Source organism: Ornithodoros turicata, chromosome 4 (genome assembly GCF_037126465.1).
Source record: "Ornithodoros turicata isolate Travis chromosome 4, ASM3712646v1, whole genome shotgun sequence".
Lineage (NCBI taxonomy): Eukaryota > Metazoa > Arthropoda > Arachnida > Ixodida > Argasidae > Ornithodoros > Ornithodoros turicata.
In genome coordinates, this window is record NC_088204.1 from 81,353,520 (window position 1) to 81,374,499 (window position 20,980).

General features: G+C 46.0%; 3 protein-coding genes across 4 annotated transcripts in view; 2 read left to right on the plus strand and 1 right to left on the minus strand.

Moving 5' to 3' along the window:
* Positions 1 to 18,789, minus strand: part of LOC135392112 (uncharacterized) — a 47,568-nt gene extending 28,779 nt beyond the window's left edge. For both annotated transcript variants that reach the window (XM_064622790.1, XM_064622789.1), the window contains exon 1: positions 18,705 to 18,789. The gene's annotated coding sequence lies outside the window, so the exon portion shown is untranslated. The remainder of the gene's footprint in view (positions 1 to 18,704) is intronic.
* On the plus strand, positions 9,266 to 11,233 carry LOC135392586 (uncharacterized protein K02A2.6-like). Its single transcript, XM_064623291.1, has one exon. It carries the CDS (start codon positions 9,266 to 9,268, stop codon positions 11,231 to 11,233), a length of 1,968 nt encoding a protein of 655 aa, XP_064479361.1.
* Positions 11,258 to 12,190, plus strand: LOC135392587 (uncharacterized protein K02A2.6-like). The gene has a single exon (XM_064623292.1). The coding sequence runs from the start codon at positions 11,258 to 11,260 to the stop codon at positions 12,188 to 12,190; it is 933 nt and encodes a 310-aa protein (XP_064479362.1).
* Positions 18,790 to 20,980: the final 2,191 nt, after the last annotated feature.

The following is a 20,980-nucleotide window of genomic DNA, read 5'->3' on the forward strand; positions in this document are numbered from 1 at the left end:
ACCGTAAATTTCACTCGCTGTTTACAAAATACAGGGGAGAAACTTGAAACTTATTCTCGTATCGCCTCGTATCTCGACTTACTCTCGTATCTCGTATCGAAACCGTATCGCCTGTTGCGATGAAACTCCCCACTCTCCAAGGCCGAAAATAAAGTTGTTGTTGTTATTCCACAGTTCTGAATTTAAGACGCGCACGATATTAAACGCCCTATACATTTTACGAGCTATTGCGATGCATCGCCCCGTTTCCAATTTGCGGGGAGCAGCTTGTTTATGCGCTCAGGACACATAAAGCACCCATTGGTTCGTTTATATTCCCTTTGTATTCGTGTGCTGGAAAGTTCAAAATGAAATCGAGAGAGAGAAAAAAAAAAGAAAGCACATTATGTTCGGAGTTTGCATTCCTAAAATAGATGGCGACCCCAGCTTCCATCAGGGTGGGAGTACCTCTCTATTTGTGGAGCGTTCTTTATTTTGACACCGTTACAACAACTCGGTGCTCATCCAAACACGTGGAGAGGTTAGCAAGCGTGAGTGGTTCAGTCGTAATGTAAATCTTCGGCCATTTAGGAAATGCTGCCTCTTTCTCTGTGACGTGTCGCTACCAGTGGCGTAGCCAGAAAAAAAAAATAGGACATGGGGGAGGATGATCCCCCCTCCCCCTCGGCTACGCCGCTGGTCGTTATGTTACTCTCTGCAATGAGCGAAGGTTCACTGCGAGAGAGACTAAAATAACAGGGAGAGAGAGGCAACGAATAAGGATCGCAAGGAATGCAATAAGGATCGCAGCGCAATAGGAGAGTTGTAGCGGATGTCCTGCTGCGTAAGTACTTTCTTTCTTTCTGTTTTTTTTCTTTTTTTTAAAAAGAAAATGACGGCAAAAACGTAAAAACTTGGGCCATCCAGCACCTTTGCGAGCATCACCATAGATTACCCCGCCGCCCCAGTGTCGACACGACGGAAAGGGAAAGCACAGAGTATAATCCATGACTTCATGAAGGAAAGTCATCCCATACGAGTCATTCGATGGTGCATGAGAGGGAAAATTGCAGACCCACGTATAGCAAAGTAAAGTGTGGTGGCGGCCAAGATCGTAAACAACAACAACAAATAAGTGATGATGATGTAGTGATATGTGAACATCGGATTTTACGGGAGCTTTCTGCGTCTTTGTGTGTATTAATTCTTTTCCTCCGTTTATTTGGGGCAACATGTAGTCCTTTCTGGCACACAGATTATCCTTCCTTAGACGTCACGCGATGCCACCTCACAACTTATACTGACGTTGTCCGCTGTCATTGTTACTTCATTTTGCTAAGTAAGGAAAAAAGGGATTAAGCTGTGGATCATTGTCGTCTTGAAATGTCAGATACGTTATTCATGTAATGGGAATAAGTCAGCAACGGGCGGTGTTTAGATGTTAATGGGATGTTTCGATCATTTGATGTTACACCTTCACTGACTCTATTAATCGCACAGGTCCATGAACGCTCGCCCTTGTGCTAGAAGAGGAAAACTCTCTTTTCCTCTGTTGTTCCCGTCGCGTCTGCAAGACTGGCGACAGCCACGCAAAGATATTTGGCAGAGAAACCGTAATAGCTGCCAGGACGAATCCTGGCGCCCAAAATGTCTTAAGGTCTTACAACGAAGAAAGTGTAACAAAGTGGCAAGGGCACGTTTATACTGGAAATTACGAGAAGTAAACGTTAGTCTTAAAACGCGTTAGTTTCACAACAGGGCACATTTATGGGCAGCAATAAAGTAACGGCAACTACGAAAGTCGGGAGGCAGGATCCGAGCGAGGCTTCTTCTGATTACACATGTCATAAGAGTGAAAAGATTTATCTTGTCCCAGCAATCGTTATCGGTAAGCTTACGAGGAGGCCATGCCTGTGTGACGTATAACAAACCGACGTGATTGATAACCGAAGATGGTTGGGCATAATTCATTGCTTCTTAGAGATCGGCTCTAGGGGTGACGCCTGCTGTGGTCACTATCTGAACAACCAGAAACAGTCGAGCACATCCTGCGAGACTGCCGAGCATAATGCCCGTCTCTCTCACTCCAGCTCCGGCACGCTAGCGGACATCCTCTACCCCGGCGTTTCTTACGCCGAACGTTCCACTAAAGCAAAAAACCTTGTTCTCTTTCCGCAGGAGGCGAGTTTTGCCCAAGGACCCCTCTAGCACTCTGCACACCCCGACGAACTCTCGCACCCTCTACGCACGTTCTCCTCCGTGGGTACTTTTTTTATTGACTATATAGTCGTGACGATGGCCACTTCTGTGTGGCCAACAACGACTCGACAACAGACTCGAGCAACTCGAGCTAGGCGAAAATTCCCTTGTGAGGCTCTCGTGACGTCACCGCCCTTGCCGAAACTCCTCCCAGAAAAAAAAAAAGAAAAACGCATTAATATCCCATCCCTACAAGGTCGCGAGCGTCGAACGACATCCATAGGATATCTATGGGATATCGCACAATAACATTTGTGTTTTGGGTCGTTCGGAAATTCCAGGAATCAACACTAGAGATACTCGAGAGTCGACTCCCAGCGACTCTCATCTCGATGCGAGTCGCTGGAGTCGATGACTTACGATGACACTCACACGTCACGACTCCGACTCTCGGGTCGCGCGAGTTGAATAAACGAACACAACATTAGGGCGCAAGGTGTGTCAGCCTATTTGTGTGGGGACATACGCCACGTCCCGCAAGGTATGGGACTACGGATAATTTCCGTCACGTGGAGTTCTTTTGACTTGCGTCGGAGACCTCGGACACACTGCCCTGGAAGCAATGTTTACCTTCCCCACAATGCTATCATCCTCATGGGGGGTCGAACCCCCGATCTTCAGCTCAGCGCGCATTCCGTGCTCGGCCTTAAATCCAATGCGTATACAACAGGAGGTGATATTTGTCTCGTTTCTGTGTGACTTGCAAAGGGCGATAAAGCTAGTGTTTAGCGCAGTATTGGCAAAACCAATTTCTAGTATGAGACGACGTTTGTGATAAACATTTGCCACCGTCCGGAGGAACTCTGTCGACAGCATAAGTGCTCTTCCTGCAGCTGCTGTATCGTATTTCACCAAAAAGATTGTTGTTCCTCCACTCCTATATACGCATCTCTTTTTTACATTTCAAAGTTGCTCAATAAGCAGAGTTGAGCGCGCGTAACATTCACAGTATCCGCACCCGCGAAAAAGCCGCATATCCGCACATCCGCCGCCATTGTAGTTGCAGGAAAAAGTTCACACGACGGAAATGTTATCTTATAAAAAGTTTTCACTTTTCAGCGTGAAAACCACTCGCATTATATCCTCCAGATTTGTGAAAAAAAAAAAAAATGTAACTAAGGGCCTTGTTTACGTCAATTGGGGTGGGTTCGAATCCTACCACCGTCTCAGGTTTTCCTTTGGTTTTCCCAACACTTTCTAGACTGATGTCGGCACATTTCCACCTGAAGTCGGCCCAGGACAGATACTAACCCCCTGCCCCCCACTCCTTCCTGCTGTCCTCTCTCCATCAGTCCGCATCTGTATGCCGCTCATAGTCACAGTTGCTTCGCGTCGTTAACAAGAAAAAAAAACACTAAAAAGAACGTGGCTCCACCTGCGGGACGTCGCTAGAGACACTTAATGCTTATTTCCGGATAAAATGGGGATATCCGTGCGAACCGCACAGGTGCGCGGTTCTATCCGCACTTTATACGCGCGGATTTCCAAACGTTACGTTTCAATACTCAAATCACGATCTAGCGCCGATATCCGCGCGGATCCGCGAGTATAATAGCACCCGCCCACACTTCTATCCATATAAGCGCCGTTCCAATTAGGCAGAAACGATCACGTGGTTGCTGCCCTTCTTCTCTGCCCCTAATGGGGATTTTTTTTGCCGTAAATCCGGTTTTGCATTCTGCCGTACCTGAAGATTCCCGGCAACACCATCACGTGGACATTCCATTCTAAGAGAAACGCATTATATACCCTTAAAAATGAGCTCCACCGCATAGCACGGTCCCAGACAGCCATAATCCCGAGTGACATGGTTCTGTTCCCTCGTTTGCTGAAAACGGGAAGTGTACGCCATTGTCATTGGCGTACGCCCCCCGGTTTTCATCAAATCAAGGGAGATAACGTTGTCTTTCGGGATGATGGTTGGCTAGAAGCGTGCTATGCGATGAGTCTCTGTTTTTAGGGTATAGTCCGACACTCTTAAAACAGAACTCCTCCGTCGTCGCACGCACACACATACACACGAACGAACGAACGAACAAATTTTCTTTCACGCATACGAGTGATTTGGAGTATCCGATTCTCTCGATGTATATAGGAGCAAACACCTTCTTCCACACTCCTAACCAAACCTAATGTTTAACTATTCGCGAATTATTCTCGCAGAACAACCGATGGGTAAGGCCCAACTCGCCGTTGCAACGCAGTGCTCTAAATTATCTTTAATTCGCTTAAGGGCCCAAAACAAGGTTACCGCTTTCGGCAGTTATTATGCCCTGCGACCTTTAGGAGCCTCGAAGCAACAGGAACCTGAGAGCGTATTTTTGGGCACGTGACCACGGTTGCGGGTATTTCTTCGACGTTGCTGCACGAGGAAAAGTCTGGAAGCCATCCATTATAAATGTACCGCTCGTACGAAAAATATGGTCATAGGGGAAGCACGCAATTTCGAACGTGTTCTGCTTATTGAAACGCTCCCTCTCTGCGACTCGCAGAACTTTCTCTTCTATTTCTTCCATCCCGGAAATCGGGCCTGAATATTGCCGCGCAATATTGAATGGAAATACGAAAAAGAAATACAAATGGTGCGTTGGAAGGTCTCTGTGGAAATATGGCGTGTATTAATGGAAAATATCGTTCTTGCTTTCGTTTGTTTGTTCTTTATTTTTACTTTTTTGTACTTTTTTTATTATTTCCGTGCGTCGTTCTGAAGTTTCTTTCTCTGTCTTTATAGTGCTGTGCCTTGCATTACATGAACGCCGTATAGTGACGAGCTCTTCTCTTCTATTTCGTATCGTTCAATTGCACGATTTAATTGCGCAGCATTTGCGCACGCAATTGATGCGCGGAAGATATTATAGACAATTGTAACCACGGGACACACCCAACAGGTCGGTCGGTACGTTAATTTAATTAGTTTAGATTAGTTTAACGAACGCACAAATCTCTGTACACGGCAACCCGCTCTCAACATCCCTCACAGAACTTCATACCCCTGTCAAACGGCACTTTCAATGTGGATTGAATCCGATCCGCATCGAGTTTCTCAAGAGCGTTCGGTGCGCGGTGCTGCTACACGGTCCAACTCAATGTGTATTGAAAGGTTGGCTCGTCTGCAGGCGGCACTAACAGCCCCGAGGCAGTGCGCTGAGATTGACAAATATGTTCCAAAAAAGTCGAGAAAAACCGCGTCTGCTTCTGCATTGTGGTGTTTACTAAGCCTTTACGGGGGACGTGGTGTCGATAGTGGTCGAGATTAAACAAATTAGCAAACGCAGTCGCCCGTCATACCAAGGCTAAAACCGTAATTGAGAAATTTCATGGGCTTGTATAGGAACATTTGCAAATTAATGTCACGTTTTTGTTTAATACTACAAATTCGCTGAGTTCGAAGATGCCAATCGGGGTCTTCAAGCTGTCTTGAGAATCTCAATCCCGTTTAACGAACTGGATCGGATTAAGCAGGATCGGAGTTCGATCCTGCTCGAACGTGTCCGTGTAGCAGCGCCGGATCCGCATTGAGCTCGAGGAGCATTGGCTCAATGCGGATCGAAAGTGTCCGTGTGACAGGATAATTATACCACGCCACTAATTGGTGGCGATCGGTTTCGAACACGCGACCTTCAGACCAGCGAGCGTACACGTTCTCAACTGATCCACCGAGAGACAATGAAGTGACGGTGAATTGCATTGAGAGAGATGAAATGTTGACCCCCCTGACAAGGGTCAAGTTCCAACGGCTTTACAGAACACGACAGAAAAGTTTACAGAACACGGCAGTGGCGTTTCTTTCTTTTTTTTTTTTTCATCGGGCCCCATCGGGCCCTTTCTTCAGCCCCCTGCCATCTGTCAGGAAGAGATCGAATAAGAAACGGGTGACCGACTATTCTATCCATCTCACAGCAATGTGTGTCCGCTCCTGTTTGGTGCCATAGGGGCAGACTTGTGCCCGTTACCGAAAAAAAGGAACTAAATACCGTTACCCGTTACTTCAGAAAAAAGTAACTAAATACGTTACTCGTTACCAACATACAAAAGTAACGAGTTCTCGTTACTCACAGGTACTCACACGAGCTACTTTTACGCTACCGCAGCATACTTTAAGTTAAAGGAGCCAACAAACGTGCCGTCACTTGCCTTCAACTCTTTATTAATGAGGAATTGCACTTCAGAAGAAGCTGATAATCGAAATTTGTCGTCCGTCCTTCGTGTTCCGTGTCTCTCGGCCCGTTACCATAAATGTATATCAGTTTGCCTGGACCTTCTCCCTTGCTTCCGAAGTGGGGGTGATCGGAGATTACGAAAACACAAGAAAAAACACTGGTTTTCGTGCCACCGATCACCAACGGTTCCCAAAAACAGACGAGGGGCTGCGTCATAATTTAGAGCGCTCAGAAGCTTAGCAACGACAAGAAAAGGCTAGATGTTGAAACGCGTTTTTTGTAGCCATAGTACAATTGGTGGCCATTCTTGGGAAAGAGTGATGGTCGGAAATTACGGAAACAAGAGAAAGGACAACAACACATCCAGTGAGGGACTGGTCACGCAGGTCAAATCTGCACGCATTGCGTCACACGGAGTGCCGAAATGTGCTCCCCCGTGCTCAAGAAAAGGAACGGGTAACGTCAGTAACGAGTTACCAATTTTTGTAACTGATTCCGTTACTATTACTATTTTTTAAAAAGTAACTGAATCGTTACTTCGTTACCAAAAAAAGTAACCGTTACCAAGTAACGAGTTACTTGTAACGAGTTAGGCACAACTCTGCATAGGGGTTGTCACTGGAGTGGAGAACTGCGACCCCTCGGTGTTCCGTAAACTTTTGTCCCAAGCACTGCTACTGTTAGTACTGACTGTTTGCTAATGCAGAACTTATTTTGGTGTTACCGTAAATACGAATCTTCTTCTTCTTTTAACTGGATGTTTGCTCGAGCTATGTGGTGACTTCATATGTCGCCTGCAGCTCCATTTCTTGTAGGTGGTATAGGTGATATCCACAGAATATACATAGGTGATGTAGGTGATTCGCCAGCATTACCATCCGTATTTGTCGCGTGGCACGCGTGTTATCTTCTGTCGGGTTCAAGTCATTTTGCCCTTTGCGAATGTTTCACCTCTTGGAGCAAACGTTTCGCCTCTCCTTCCGCAGTGGAATATTCCACGTTCAACCTGGTCCTGCCGTTGGAACATTATTATTATTATTTATTTATTTTTTTTTGCTTCCTAGAGCAAAACTCTGACACAGTCTGCATGCCACTGGACTTCGTCATCAGATAAGGAGGAGAAAACGACGGGGACATTGGAGACTCGCGTTTGGAAGCCAAACAGAATGTGTTGGCCCGCACGTGCTGGTCCCTTAGAAGTGCCTATCTTTGTTTCATCCGGGCATCGTCTCCAACAATCTCGCAATACCAATCCCGCTCACGGTGTTCTCAAATAGACACGACCTTCTTTCGAGGAACTTCCGACACTTCACCAGCACTGTTGGCTATTTCAACACACCCGCCCGCTTTTCTCGTGTGTCTGATTCTCTTGTGTTAGTTAGAGCGGTCACAGGAGAGCCGGATATGAGAGTTTTGATAAGATTTGTAAGTGCCTCTTTCAGAAGCAAACGAATGGCACTCTTAAAAGCGAGGTTGGCTGGTGGTGGTATTGCTGGAAGAACCGGCGAACTTCACCGCATAGCACGTTCTTAGCCAACCACCATCCCGAATGACATCGTTCTGCCCCCTGATTGGTTAAAAAAAGGGAGGCGTATACGCCTTTTTTGTGACACCTATGCACTTACGTTAATTGTGTTATGTATTGGGTTGTTTATGTGTCAAGTTCTTTGTTATCACATGGGTTATGTAAGCGCGGTCCGAAGACGACGACGATGGGCGCGCGACAAAGAGAATAGTGCGCTGGCCAAGCCGGTACTGTCTGTACGCAGGGGACTACTAATAAAAGGTAATCCATGGACATCGGTGTTCGCTTATGCTTATAAGCCATCAGGAACTCACGGAAACTCGGATCTAACACTGGCGACGAGACGGAAGCAGGATGGCAGCGACTGAGGCATATTCAGAACAGTTTCAAGGTACCGACTGGGCCACATGGGCGGAACGCTTGACGTTCTTCTTCGAAGCGCAAGGAATCACAGACCCTATTAAAAAAAGGGCCCAACTGCTTACAAGATGCGGACCCCAGACGTTTGCGACGATTCGAGCTTTGCTCGCTCCTCGGAGCTTGCATGACGCCACGTACCAGGAGATTGTGGAACTGCTCCGGAAGCACTACGACCCGCAACCCTCCGAGGTTTTCAGCAGATGCAAATTCCAAAGGAGAGATCAACAAGCTGGGGAATCCATTAATACCTACGTAACAGCACTGCGTAAACTTGCAGCTGACTGTAACTTCGGTGCTGCGTCCACTCCGACAGGAACAGCGGTGGAAACAGCGGCGTCATCAACAGGTGCTGGCACCGCTACGTCACCGGCGACTTCGTCCACGATGCTTCCGCTTGATATTATGCTCAGAGATAGATTTGTCTGTGGCATAAAGGATAGCAATCTGCAACAACGACTATTTGCGGAAAGGGACCTAACGTTCAGCAAAGCACTGGATTTTGCGTTGCGGGCAGAAAGTGCAGCGGCTGAGCAACATGGCGTGAAAGCATCTCAGGAAGAAGTACACAAGGTAAAGCTCCAACAGAAAGACGGCAATAGGACAAGGAAAAACCAACGCAAAGTTAGTTGCTACCGTTGTGAAGGGGCACACTTTGCAAGAGACTGCAAGTACAAGAATGCCCGATGTAGATTCTGCAAGAAGGTGGGCCACATTGAAGCCGCGTGTCGTAAGAAAAAAGCAGCTGGCAAAAGCGACACCAACCTGTTGACAGAAGACGAGGATGGAGCAACATCACTGGATGATCTGTACCATGTCGCAGAAGGTATCGAACTCCAAGTTCTTAACAACGTTACTCGTTAACGACAAGCCAGTACAGTTCGAAGTGGACTCTGGCGCGGCTTGCTCACTCATTGCCGAGGAAATGTACAAAAACACGTGGCCAGAGAAGCCGCCCCCACTAGCTCCGGGAACAGTACAGCTCAAAACATGGTCCGGTGAAGGGCTTGACATCTTGGGATCCACAACTGTCGTGGTCCAGTCCAGGAGGAAGAAGTGCATGTTGCCGCTATTAGTAATAAGGGGATCAGGAGCAAGTCTGCTTGGCAGAAATTGGTTTCGACCACTACAGATCGAAGTAAGCGGAATCAACTATGTCAACGGCGACTGCCTAGAACGAATACTCGAGGAACACAAAGAGGTCTTTGGAAAGGACATCCAAGGCCACAGAGGCGATCGGGTAGACATCCAGCTTCAGGATAGAGCAACGCCGAAATTCTGCAGGGCAAGGCCTGTGCCATTTGCCCTACGGGAAGCCGTATGCGCAGAACTACAATGCCTAGAACAGCAGGGGATCATCGAGCCGGTGCAGCATTCCGAGTGGGCAACTCCGGTGGTGTGCGTTCGGAAGAAGGACAACACCATACGACTATGTGGGGACTATCGGAGCACAATTAATGCAGCAGCGATGAAGGCGGATTATCCACTGCCTACGCCAGACGAGGTGATGAGCAAACTGCAAGGAGGCACGCTCTTTTCCACGTTGGACATGACACAGGCCTATCAACAGTTGAGAGTGACAGAGACAACCGCACAGCAGTTGACCATCAATACCGTGAAAGGCCTGTACAAAGTCAAGCGGTTACCATTTGGAATAGCAGCAGCTCCTGCTATATTTCAGAGGTTTGTCGAGAAGCTTCTAGCTGGCATTGACGGCATCGCAGTCTACCTAGACGACATCATTATCAGTGGAGCAGACCAACAACAGCACAATCGACGTCTGGAAACAGTACTGGCAAGACTGGAACAGTCCGGACTGAGACTTAAGAAAACAAAGTGCAAATTTGCACGTACCGAAGTGGAATTCTTAGGACATAACATCACAGGTTCGGGCGTGCGGCCGACAGATGCAAAAATACGGGCACTACTGAAAGCTCCTGAGCCAACGTCGAAAGAGACCTTACAGTCATTCCTCGGAATGTTAGCCTTCTATGATCGTTTTTTGAAAGACAGAGCAACTACGGCAGCACCACTCTATAAACTGCTTGCGAAAAACGCAACGTGGAAGTGGACCACGGAACACAAGACTGCATTTGAGGCGCTCAAGGAACAGATTTGCCATGCTCCTGTGCTGGCCCACTACGACCCACACAGACCACTGATACTATCATGCGACGCTTCGCCGTACGGCGTGGGTGCGGTACTCGCGCAAGAAGACAATGAAGGCAACGAAAGACCTGTCGCTTTCGCATCCAGGACCTTGGGACCAGCAGAGAGAAATTACTCTCAACTAGACAAAGAAGGCCTGGCAATCGTGTATGCGGTTGTACATTTCCACATGTACTTAGCGGGTCGACACGTGCAAATATACACTGACCACAAGCCGTTACTCGGGATCCTCGGAACTACGAAACCTGTGCCACAGTTGACGTCGCCCCGAATGCTGAGATGGTGCGTTAAGCTTGCTGCCTATAGCTACGATCTAAGCTATCGTCCGGGAAAGCTGAACTCGAATGCCGACGTTTTGAGCAGGCTGCCGTTGCCGTCTACAGATGATGAGCCGTGCCACCCAGCGGATGTGCTAATGTTCGAAGCATTAAGCCGTCCTCCCCTAACTGCGGAAGAAATCTCGTCAGCAACGCAGAGCGATCCAGTTCTTTCCGAAGTGTACACCGCTATTAAAGCAGGGACGTTGTACAAGTTACGAGACGCACAGTTTCGCCAGTTTCGGGCAAGAGCCACGGAATTTTCCTTCCACAGAGGCTGTATTCTGCGTGGATCAAGAGTGGTCATTCCACAAAGCAAAAAGAAGCAGGCGCTAGAGTTGGTGCACGCTGGTCACCGTGGCATCGTGGCTATGAAAGCCTGTGCCCGGAGTTACATGTGGTGGTGAGGTATCGACAACGACATAGAGGAGATGGCCAAGACGTGCATCATTTGCGGGAAGAATCAGAAGTCTCCCGCGAAGGTGGTACAGCCAGAGTGGACTCGACCCAGCAGCCCATGGCACACCATTCATCTAGACTTTGCTGGACCTATTCGAGGTATCACATTCCTAGTAATAGTGGATGCCTATAGCAAGTGGATGGAGGTCCGGCAAGTGGAAAGTCCAAACTCAGCTACTGTGATACGAGTGCTCCGCGGCCTCTTTGCGACATTTGGAATTCCGCAAAAAGCAGTGTCGGATAATGGAACTGCTTTTGTGTCCGAGGAGATGAAGGAATTCTACCGGAGAAACGGGGTTAAGTGCGTCACGGCAGCACCTTATCACCCTGCTACCAATGGGCAAGCCGAAAGAATGGTCGGTTATTTTAAACGGGCACTGTCGAAAGAAACATCGGGAACGCTGGCTACGCAAGTTTCAAGGATATTGTTTAAGCAACACACAACGTGTCACGCGACAACGGGGAAGACCCCCGCAAGACTGATGTTCGGGCGAGAATTACCCTCGGCTCTGGATGATCTCCTACCGAAACGTCACACCAGCCAGCTCGATAAGCTACCAGAATCAAGGACACTCTATGAAGGTGACGTGGTCCTCATCAGAAACTTCAGGAGCAAGCCAACATGGGTGCAAGGAGACGTGACCAGAAGAGTGGGTCGCCGTTCGTGGATGGTGCGCACAGAGGACGGCGAGTGCCGACGTCATATCGATCACATTAGGCTACTCCGACGTAAGGCACAACTGTTGGACACTGGCACTTCGCCTCTTCTGGCTTGGGACATAGGCGATACTGAGGATCAAGTTACCAGGAACGAGGAAACGTCGTCCGTTCCACCTCCTTTGGAAGGACGGCCTAAGAGAGTCAGAAGGAAACCAGATCGATATGGAGACTTTGTTTCGGAATAGATTCATTGTGGTTTGGGTTTTAACCTAAGGGGAAGAAAGTGTTATGTATTGGGTTGTTTATGTGTCAAGTTCTTTGTTATCACATGGGTTATGTAAGCGCGGTCCGAAGACGACGACGATGGGCGCGCGACAAAGAGAATAGTGCGCTGGCCAAGCCGGTACTGTCTGTACGCAGGGGACTACTAATAAAAGGTAATCCATGGACATCGGTGTTCGCTTATGCTTATAAGCCATCAGGAACTCACGGAAACTCGCATCTAACAAATTGTCACAAGGCGGCGCTAGTGCTGAACGGGCTCGTCGTTGTCGATCGGCCTCACAGAGGTGGGCAACGTCACAACTAAAGCTCTCGGGGAATGTGCGTCCTGGGCAGGCTTCTAAGGGAAATGTTTGTTTTACCTCCCTTTATTATTTTATTTCATTCATATATACAATTGACACTTAACGATTAACAGGAACTGAAGGAACCAGAGGGAAATTCCCGGACCGACATGTGCCTGACAGCTCCCGAGGAAGACCCCCCAAAAAAAAAAAAAAACAGAACACAGCACAGCCAGCACCGCGGGATTCGAACCCGGGTACCTCCCAGTCTCGACGAGACATGTCGCACAAATTGTCACGAAAAGGCGTACGCCCAGCGCTTTCCACGAATCAGGGCTGATGAAGGTATCGTTCTGTGTAATGTTTGCCTGCCTTCACCGCGTGCTATGTGGTGGAGTGCAGCAAGCAGTTCGGTTACTACCACGAGCACCGGCGCTGCATGAGATTTTCCCTGGGTTTTTACTGCGGACTTTCCAGTCGGATGTCGACACTTTTCCCGTGAAGTCGGCCCGGGACGCATACTAACTCTCCCCACCCGTTCCTGTTGTCCTCTATCCGTCTCTCCACGTCTCTACCTAAACGTAGAACCCGAGACAAGGAAACAGGAACGACAAGATGACATAACTTCCCCCGACAACACCGAATATACTATCCTCTGGATGCACGGATCCGTTAAGACATTATTCGTACGTCCAGAGAACATCCGGTGTTGTCGGGGAAGTTCTGTCGTCTTGTGCTTCTCGTTTCATTGTCTCGGGTTCTACGTTTATAGCTACTACCACGTATAGCAGCTCGCCTGTGCCTTAGCCCTTCTTCCACGTCTGTACATACGCCGCTCTTATAGCCACAGTCGCTTCGCGGCGCTAACACAGAATACAAAAATAAAAAATAAAACTGTAGAGCCCCGAACCCTGCAATTGATTTCCCAACGCAGCAAATAGTTCCTAAACATCGCATAAACCTCCGAAAGGGAGTATAATGATTGTGGGGATGCAGCTATAGTTCAGTCCCCAGGAAAGGACTGAACCGCGCCAGCTGTTTTATTCTTTTCAGAGTGTGCGTGTGCCGAAAGCATCTAACTGGCACAACCTGAGTACTCCAACTAATCAACCAAAAAGCAGCAAACATCCGGGAATTTAAAATAAACTACATACTAAGAGTCGCCGCTAATGAGTTTCTATTTCGTTTTATTCGAAAGGGTGAAATGCCACTTTCAGATGTGGATCCCGCTTTCAAAATACGTCGATAGAGACCCCTTTCTAATGAGGCCGACCCTAATTACACGCCCTTTTTGCTACGGTACTCATTAAGCATTATACTCCGACTTTCTGTACTATTTTCGGACATTTCCGGGACGTTCCGCCGAATATTTGGGCCGCGAATGCATCATAACAACGCGTTTGTTGTTTCCTTTGCCCCACATCCGGGACTCATAAGCAGAATGGACGCCAAGGCCATTTGTTATTCCTAAACATGAGCGAGATACACAACGAGATCGGAAGGTTTCTCATATCGCTCGCACATGAGAATGGCTCCCAGTTGAGGAACACAAGTATAGGAGATCAAAAGAAGTGGAGATGGAACATCAAAGCGCACGAAGATGCACCGGCTGTTTCGACGAAAATTCCCCCCAGCTGAATAATTCAGAAGCGGAAGACATCATCGAAGAACTTTCTTTTTTGGTAAACATCTTCGACACAGCGGCCAAGAGCCTGGTCAGTGAGTGGTTCATTTGCATACGCTCATTAATTAAATAAATATCCAAACTCGTTAATGTTGCTTTCGACGCTCTCTTCACCTGTGCGGAACCAATCAGCACTTTCGGAGCAAAATATTGAAGGGAAAAAACCGCGTCGATACTCGGTTAATTTTTCGAGTGATTAATTGGTTTCGGTTTACGTATATCTCTTGCGCGGAGAAGTGTGTAACAATGCGCGCTTTCGCTGAGCTATCAGGCTCTCAATCGCGTGTTCATCCGCTTTCTTCACACACACGGGAGTGATGTAAGATAAGATGAGGAACAGCTGCAAGAGAGGTTTCAGTATTCCTTCTCTGCCTGGCTAGTACACAGCTCTCGCGGTGCATTTATCACTAGTGACTTTTAGTGCACCGTACGTTATCGCCCTTAGAAATGAACTTCACCGCATAGCACGCACCGAGCGAAGCATAATCTGGAGTGATATCGTTATCTTCACTGATTTGCTGAAAACAATCATTTACAAGCACAAAGTCTGTGCAAGATGGGTTCCCCGACACCTCACTTGTGACCGGAAGGGAGCGCGCATGACAGTCTCTGAGCAGCTATACTGAACCTGTTTCACTCCGAGGGGGAGGAATTTTTGTAATCAGTCGTCACAGATGATGAAACCTAGATACACCGTTTCACGCCAGAGACAAAAAGGAGCAACAAGGACTGGCGACAGAAGGCTTTCCCGCCGCCAAAGAAAAGCAAGGTGCAACAGTCTGCTTGGCAGTCCATGGGAACTGTCTTCTGGGACATGTGGGGTACCATCCATGTGGACTTCTTGGATCCGAGGGGGTCACGGTTAATGCCCAGTACTACTCCTGACGTTGATAAATGGTACCGCGCGAAACGCAATTAGCAACAAACGGCCTGGGATGTTGTCCGGGAGGGTCATTCTTCTTAATGACAGTGCCCGGCCTCGCAATGCCGATCTGACGGTAGCAACACTGGCCGGAATGCGCTGGGGAGGTTTTCCCCATGCCCATTACAACCCAGATATAGCCCCATAAGCGATTACCATTTGTTTGAGCCCTATTTACCATTACCATTTGTTTGTTTGAGGAAAGCCGTTTCACACACTGTAAACTAGAAAACACCCTTATAGGTGTAAATGGCTTGTCCTATAACTGACACCTCTTTTTACACCGTACATGATCTGGAACACCCTTTTTAGAGGGTGTATTCCGTGTAAATCACCCCTGGAAAGGGCGCTTTTCTTTGAAAATGCCCTCTTTTGCACCCTTTAAACACCCTTTTAGGAGGGTGTAAGATCGTTAAACACCCTCCTAAAAAGGTGTATAAAGGGTGCAAAAGACGGCATTTTCAAGAAAAAGCACCCTTTCAAAGGGCGTTTTACACGGGATACACCCTCTAAAAAGGGTGTTCCAGACCATACGGTCTAAAAAGAGGAGTCAATTATAGGACAAGCGATTTACACCCATAAGGGTGTTTTTCAGTTTACAGTGCACGGATGAATCCCTCCAGAAAGATGTCCTGTAATGACTACGACGGCGGCCCCCATCTTTTTACGCGAGAGGCGTCAAAGGGTTGCCACAGCGATGACAGCGGTGTCTAGAAGCGCGCGATGAATACTTTCAATAACTGACGATCGTATTTAAATAAATAAATGTATCGGTCAACCTTGAACGACCCTTTTATGTTAGCGCCTGCAGCCAAAGAGGTATAGATTCGATTCCAGTCACACAGGCATTCGCTGCATTTTCGTCAACTCCCGTGCTTGACAATCTAGAAGACCTGCTTTGCGGGCTAGTTTGTTGATACCTAACGACTGGGCAAACCATACATTAAAGACGAAGGCGCGTTCTCTTGAAAATTTCTGTAGAACTGCTATGCACAACCATTGTCGATCTAGTCTACGGCTATTGTAGAAAATGTAGAACTGATGTAGCTAATTTCTGCCTGTTGTAGAAGTTGTGTAAAGCTAATGTGGGGCTAGCTCAATAGAACTATCGTAGAAGTTTCGTTGAAGCCTTTTCGCTTAGTGATTGCAAAGCGTGGGGGTTCGAACCCAGCCCCCAATGCCTTTACGGATGGCATGGATCCTACACCATTGATTACAGCAACGTGCTATCCCGTTTTTAGGTCCTTGACCCTAAAATTTAGTCCTCTGCATTTCAAAAGGGACTGGACCCATTAGCCCCATTACGAGTACGATTAATGGTTGTGGAAATGCATCCAGGCCGCAAAAAAAAAAAAAAAAAACTAAAACACTTTTTTTTTTTTTTTTCAGAGTGCACCACTGAGCTAATATGCAGCAGAGATAACACAGAAAGTTATGTAGAGCTACAATAGAGATTATATCTATTCTCCTCTTCTTTTTTTTTCATTACAAACAAACAAACAAACAAGATTATATGTAGAGCTATTCTGGAGATGATATAATGTTACGTTAAACAGTTCATGCTATATAACTGGTGTTCTAGACTACCGAAAAGTAGTCAACCTGTAGCCTCGGACTACAACGGGGAAACTCTTACAATCTCTAAAAAGTTACTTTTTCTTTTTCACTGCCAACTGTTCGTGTTGTTGGGATGATGTGGTATCCGTAAGATTTCGCTCAGCTCAGCATCCTCAATAGTGCTTCTTAGTTAGCGCTTCAATAGTTAGTTCTGCCGAGTGGACCTTGACACAAACCTTCTACATTCTTTAGCTCAGTATCCATAGACTACACAATAATCGGGAAATTTACTTAGCCATAGTCGTCATATTTTGACGACTAAGCACTTGGATCATCTATAGGTTCGCGGTGACTTCTCGTGGGAATTTAAAAAAAAAAACTGTTCGCATCTGGAAAAGCCAGAAGCATCCAGTTAAAAAAGCTCCCCGCCGAATCGGCTTCGCCGCAGTACCCAGAAGCCCATGACGGAAAACATCCACACAGGCGGAGATAATCGTGCCCATTGCTGTCTTCGCGTTTTACCTACACTCTTAAAAATGAACTTCACCGCATAGCACGCTCCTAGCCAACCATGATCTCGAATGATACCGTTATCTGTCCAGATTCGTTGAAAACGGGAGGCGTACGCCTTTTTTGTGACATTTATGCTGTTCATAATTGTCATAAAAAAGGCGTACGCGTACCGTTTTCAACAAATCAGGGCAGATAACGATATCATTTGAGATATTGGTTGGCTAGAAGCGTGCTATGCGGTGAAGTTCATTTTTAAGAGTGTATCTGTTTCGCCGACGACCGCGTAGTATACACATACAGTTAACCCTGGTTATTATGACCATCGTCGTTTCCGAAAATTTTGGTCATAATGCGGAATTGTCATATTAACGGGAGGGGGGAGGGGATTTGCACAGGTTTCACTGCATTGTTCCCCAGGAGCATGGTCGTAAAGCGCGTATGTCAGATTATCGGGGGTCATATTAACGAGGGTTCACTGTAACATTTTATTGGTTATGCGTCCCCTCGAGAGCTTACGTACACACAGAGCCTACAACGCAAGTTGCCCCACTTGTTTCGCAGTGCTAGCAGGGACTACTTGAGGATATCCAACAGTTACTACTTAACAATACAAGAAGGAATGTCCATCTCGGTACGATCACCGGCGTTATTAGTGCGCGTGGTATGAAAGTATATGCTCCAACTGTTCGACAGACCCACGTGACATATTCTAGACTAATAGTCGTGAAAAAAAAAAAAAACATGGCTTGATCGACAGGGATTCCCTTTAAGATACTGCTCGACCATAACACAGCCCAAAGAGGGCCGCACTTCGACTTGTGGTTATCGTATACCTTGTCTGATCTGTACATATAATGGAGTCTTGGTACATATATGCGAGAGATTTCGTATTAAATGCTCATACTCTTGTACTCCAAAACTGCTATTCACTTTCACGGTATACTAAACATCAGAAATCGGAAGATTAGACTAGATAGAAAAAATGGGAATCAGAAAAAACTTTGCACAGCGATAAAGTTCTTTGTTTACGTACAAAAATTATCATGAGACGAGAATATCAAGATCATTTATTTGTAAAAAGTCCCTACGTGTTAGAAATAGTTCAATAATTGATAGGAATCATAAGAGGAGACGGATGCAGCTATCTCGAAATATCAGTGTTCGAAAGAATAATGCGAAGCCGGTGCCTAAAGTTGTGGAACAGAGTCTGAAAAGAGCGTGTCCTTCTTGGGACACTAAGCTGACAGTTGTTCAGCTTTGTTACCACTAATCCTAATCTTTGTTATCACTAACTGTAATTGGAGAAAGTCGCCAACTACATAAGAGTATCCTCACAATTTTTTTGTAACTATATATTGGTGACTAGCTGACGAACTATATCGTAACTATACCAAATTTCGAACATTCCTACAGGCCACTGCACCTATTCGACTGCCACACTCCGCAACTTCGCAGACGACACAAAACTGTCAATGCGGTAACTAAAGAGTTAAACGTAACATTTTATAATCACTTACACTTGCCGCTTAAACTGCTTGAAACGCACACAATCCGTTATCAGCTCGCTTCACACACCAACACAAACTCCTGTGCAGAGCGGCCGCTCGGCTTCGGTGAGCGTAAGAAGAGCTCTTCTCTTTAGCGCCATCTCTCGCGACAGGGTAGAAACACCATAGCAGACGACACGCAGTAAGGGGCATTCTTTCACTTGCTACGCTTTTAACTTTTCATATCATTTTCTAGTTACGTGCTTCTTTGTGAACGACCTCTGTCTCCTGTGAGTACGGTGTCTTTTTATTGCGTACCAAATATGCGGAGACCTTCGCCTGCATTGATGCGTTATTTGGGCTCTTTTCGCAGAGATACAATTCGTATGGCCCGTATTTGCATATGAGTATCGCTGCAAAGTGCTTCTGCAAGACCGTTCTCTCTTCTAATGTAAATATCAGCGCAAGGGGAGAACAAAGGGATTGGATAAAGTTCAAAATCACATACAAACACTGCGGCGGTTTCTATGTCCGCCTATGTAGAGCTTGGGACAAAAGTTTACGGAACTCCGTGGTGTCGCATTTCTCTCTCTCTCTCTCTCTCTCTCTCTTTTTTTTTTTTTGATTGCGTATTAGCGCACGAAGCGACTGTGGCTATGAGCGGTGTACAGACGTGGACAGATGGAGAGAGGACAGCAGGAAGGAGTATTTCTCCATTGGCGCGACACCCTAGCGGTAAACAGGAGCCAACTCAAATGCTGGATAGAATAGTCTGACACTCGTTTCGATCTCGATCTCTTTCTCATATCTATTAGGGGGCGGCTCCGATGATGGAACACACCAGTGCCCTGTGCCGTAAACTTTTGTCCCAAGCTGTACCTACTTAAAAGAATGGCGAGATGGTGGCATACATCCATACATAGCGAAACATATCAGCTAAACATAGCTAATCATTGCCAAACATGTTAGCTAAACATGTAAGCTAAATATCAGCTAAGCATATCAGCTAAATATCAGCTAAGCATGTCAGCTAAATGTCAGCTAAACATATCAGCTAAAATATCAGCTGAGGATAGCTGAACATAGCCAAATTTATTAGCTAAACATAGCTGAACATAGCCGAATTTATCAGCTAAACATAGCTGCACATAGCCAAATTCATCAGCTAAACATAGCCAAATTTATCAGCTAAATATGCCAGCTAAACATAGTTCATCATCGCCAAACGTATTAGCTAAACATAGCTAAATATCAGCTAACCATAGCTGAACATAGCGAAACATATAAGCTAAACATATCAGCTAAATACCAGCTAAGCATACCAGCTAAATATCAGCTACACATGTCAGCTAAATGCCAGTTAAATATATCAGCTAAAATATCAGCTGAACACAGCGAAACATATTAGCTAAACATAGCCAAACATATTAGCTAAACATATCAGCTAAATATCAGCTACATATGTCAGCTAAACATAGCTAATCATTGCCAAACATATTAGCTAAATATGTAAGCTAAATATCAGCTAAGCATATCAGCTAAATGTCAGCTAAACATGTCAGCTAGATATCAGTTAAACATAGCTAGTCATTGCCAAACATATTAGCTAAACATATCAGCTAAACATGTCAGCTAAATATCAGCTATACATGTCAGCTAAATGTCAGTTAAACGTATCAGATAAAATATCAGCTAAACATCAGCCAAACAAGTCAGCTAAATGTCAGCTAGATATCAGTTAAACCTATCGGCTAGATACCAGCTAAACATAGCTAAATTTATCAACTAAATATGCCAGCTAAACAGTTCATCATCGCCAAACATATTAGCAAACATAGCGAAATATCAGCTAAACATAGCTGAACATAGCGAAACATATAAGCTAAACATAGCTAATCATTGCCAAACACATTAGTTAAACATATCAGCTAAATACAAGCTAAACATATCAGCTAAATATCAGCTACCCATGTCAGCTAAATGTCAGTTAAACATATCAGCTAAAATATCAATTGAACACAGCCAAACACATCAGCTAAATATCAGCTACATATGTCAGCTAAATGTCAGCTAAATATAGCTAATCATCGCCAAACATATTAGCTAAACATGTAAGCTAAATATCAGCTACACATGTGAGCAAAATGTCAAAAACCTAGCTCAACATAGCGAAACATATCAGCTAAACATAGCTAATCATTGCCAAACATGTCAGCTAAACATGTAAGCTAAATATCAGCTAAGCATGTCAGCAAAACATATCAGCTAAAATATCAGCTAAACATAGCTGACATAGCGAAACATAT

Coding starts and splice junctions, on each gene's coding strand:
- LOC135392587 (XM_064623292.1), top strand. CDS start 11,258: ATGGCCAAGACGTGCATCATTTGCGGGAAGAATCAGAAGTCTCCCGCG.
- LOC135392586 (XM_064623291.1), top strand. CDS start 9,266: ATGTACAAAAACACGTGGCCAGAGAAGCCGCCCCCACTAGCTCCGGGA.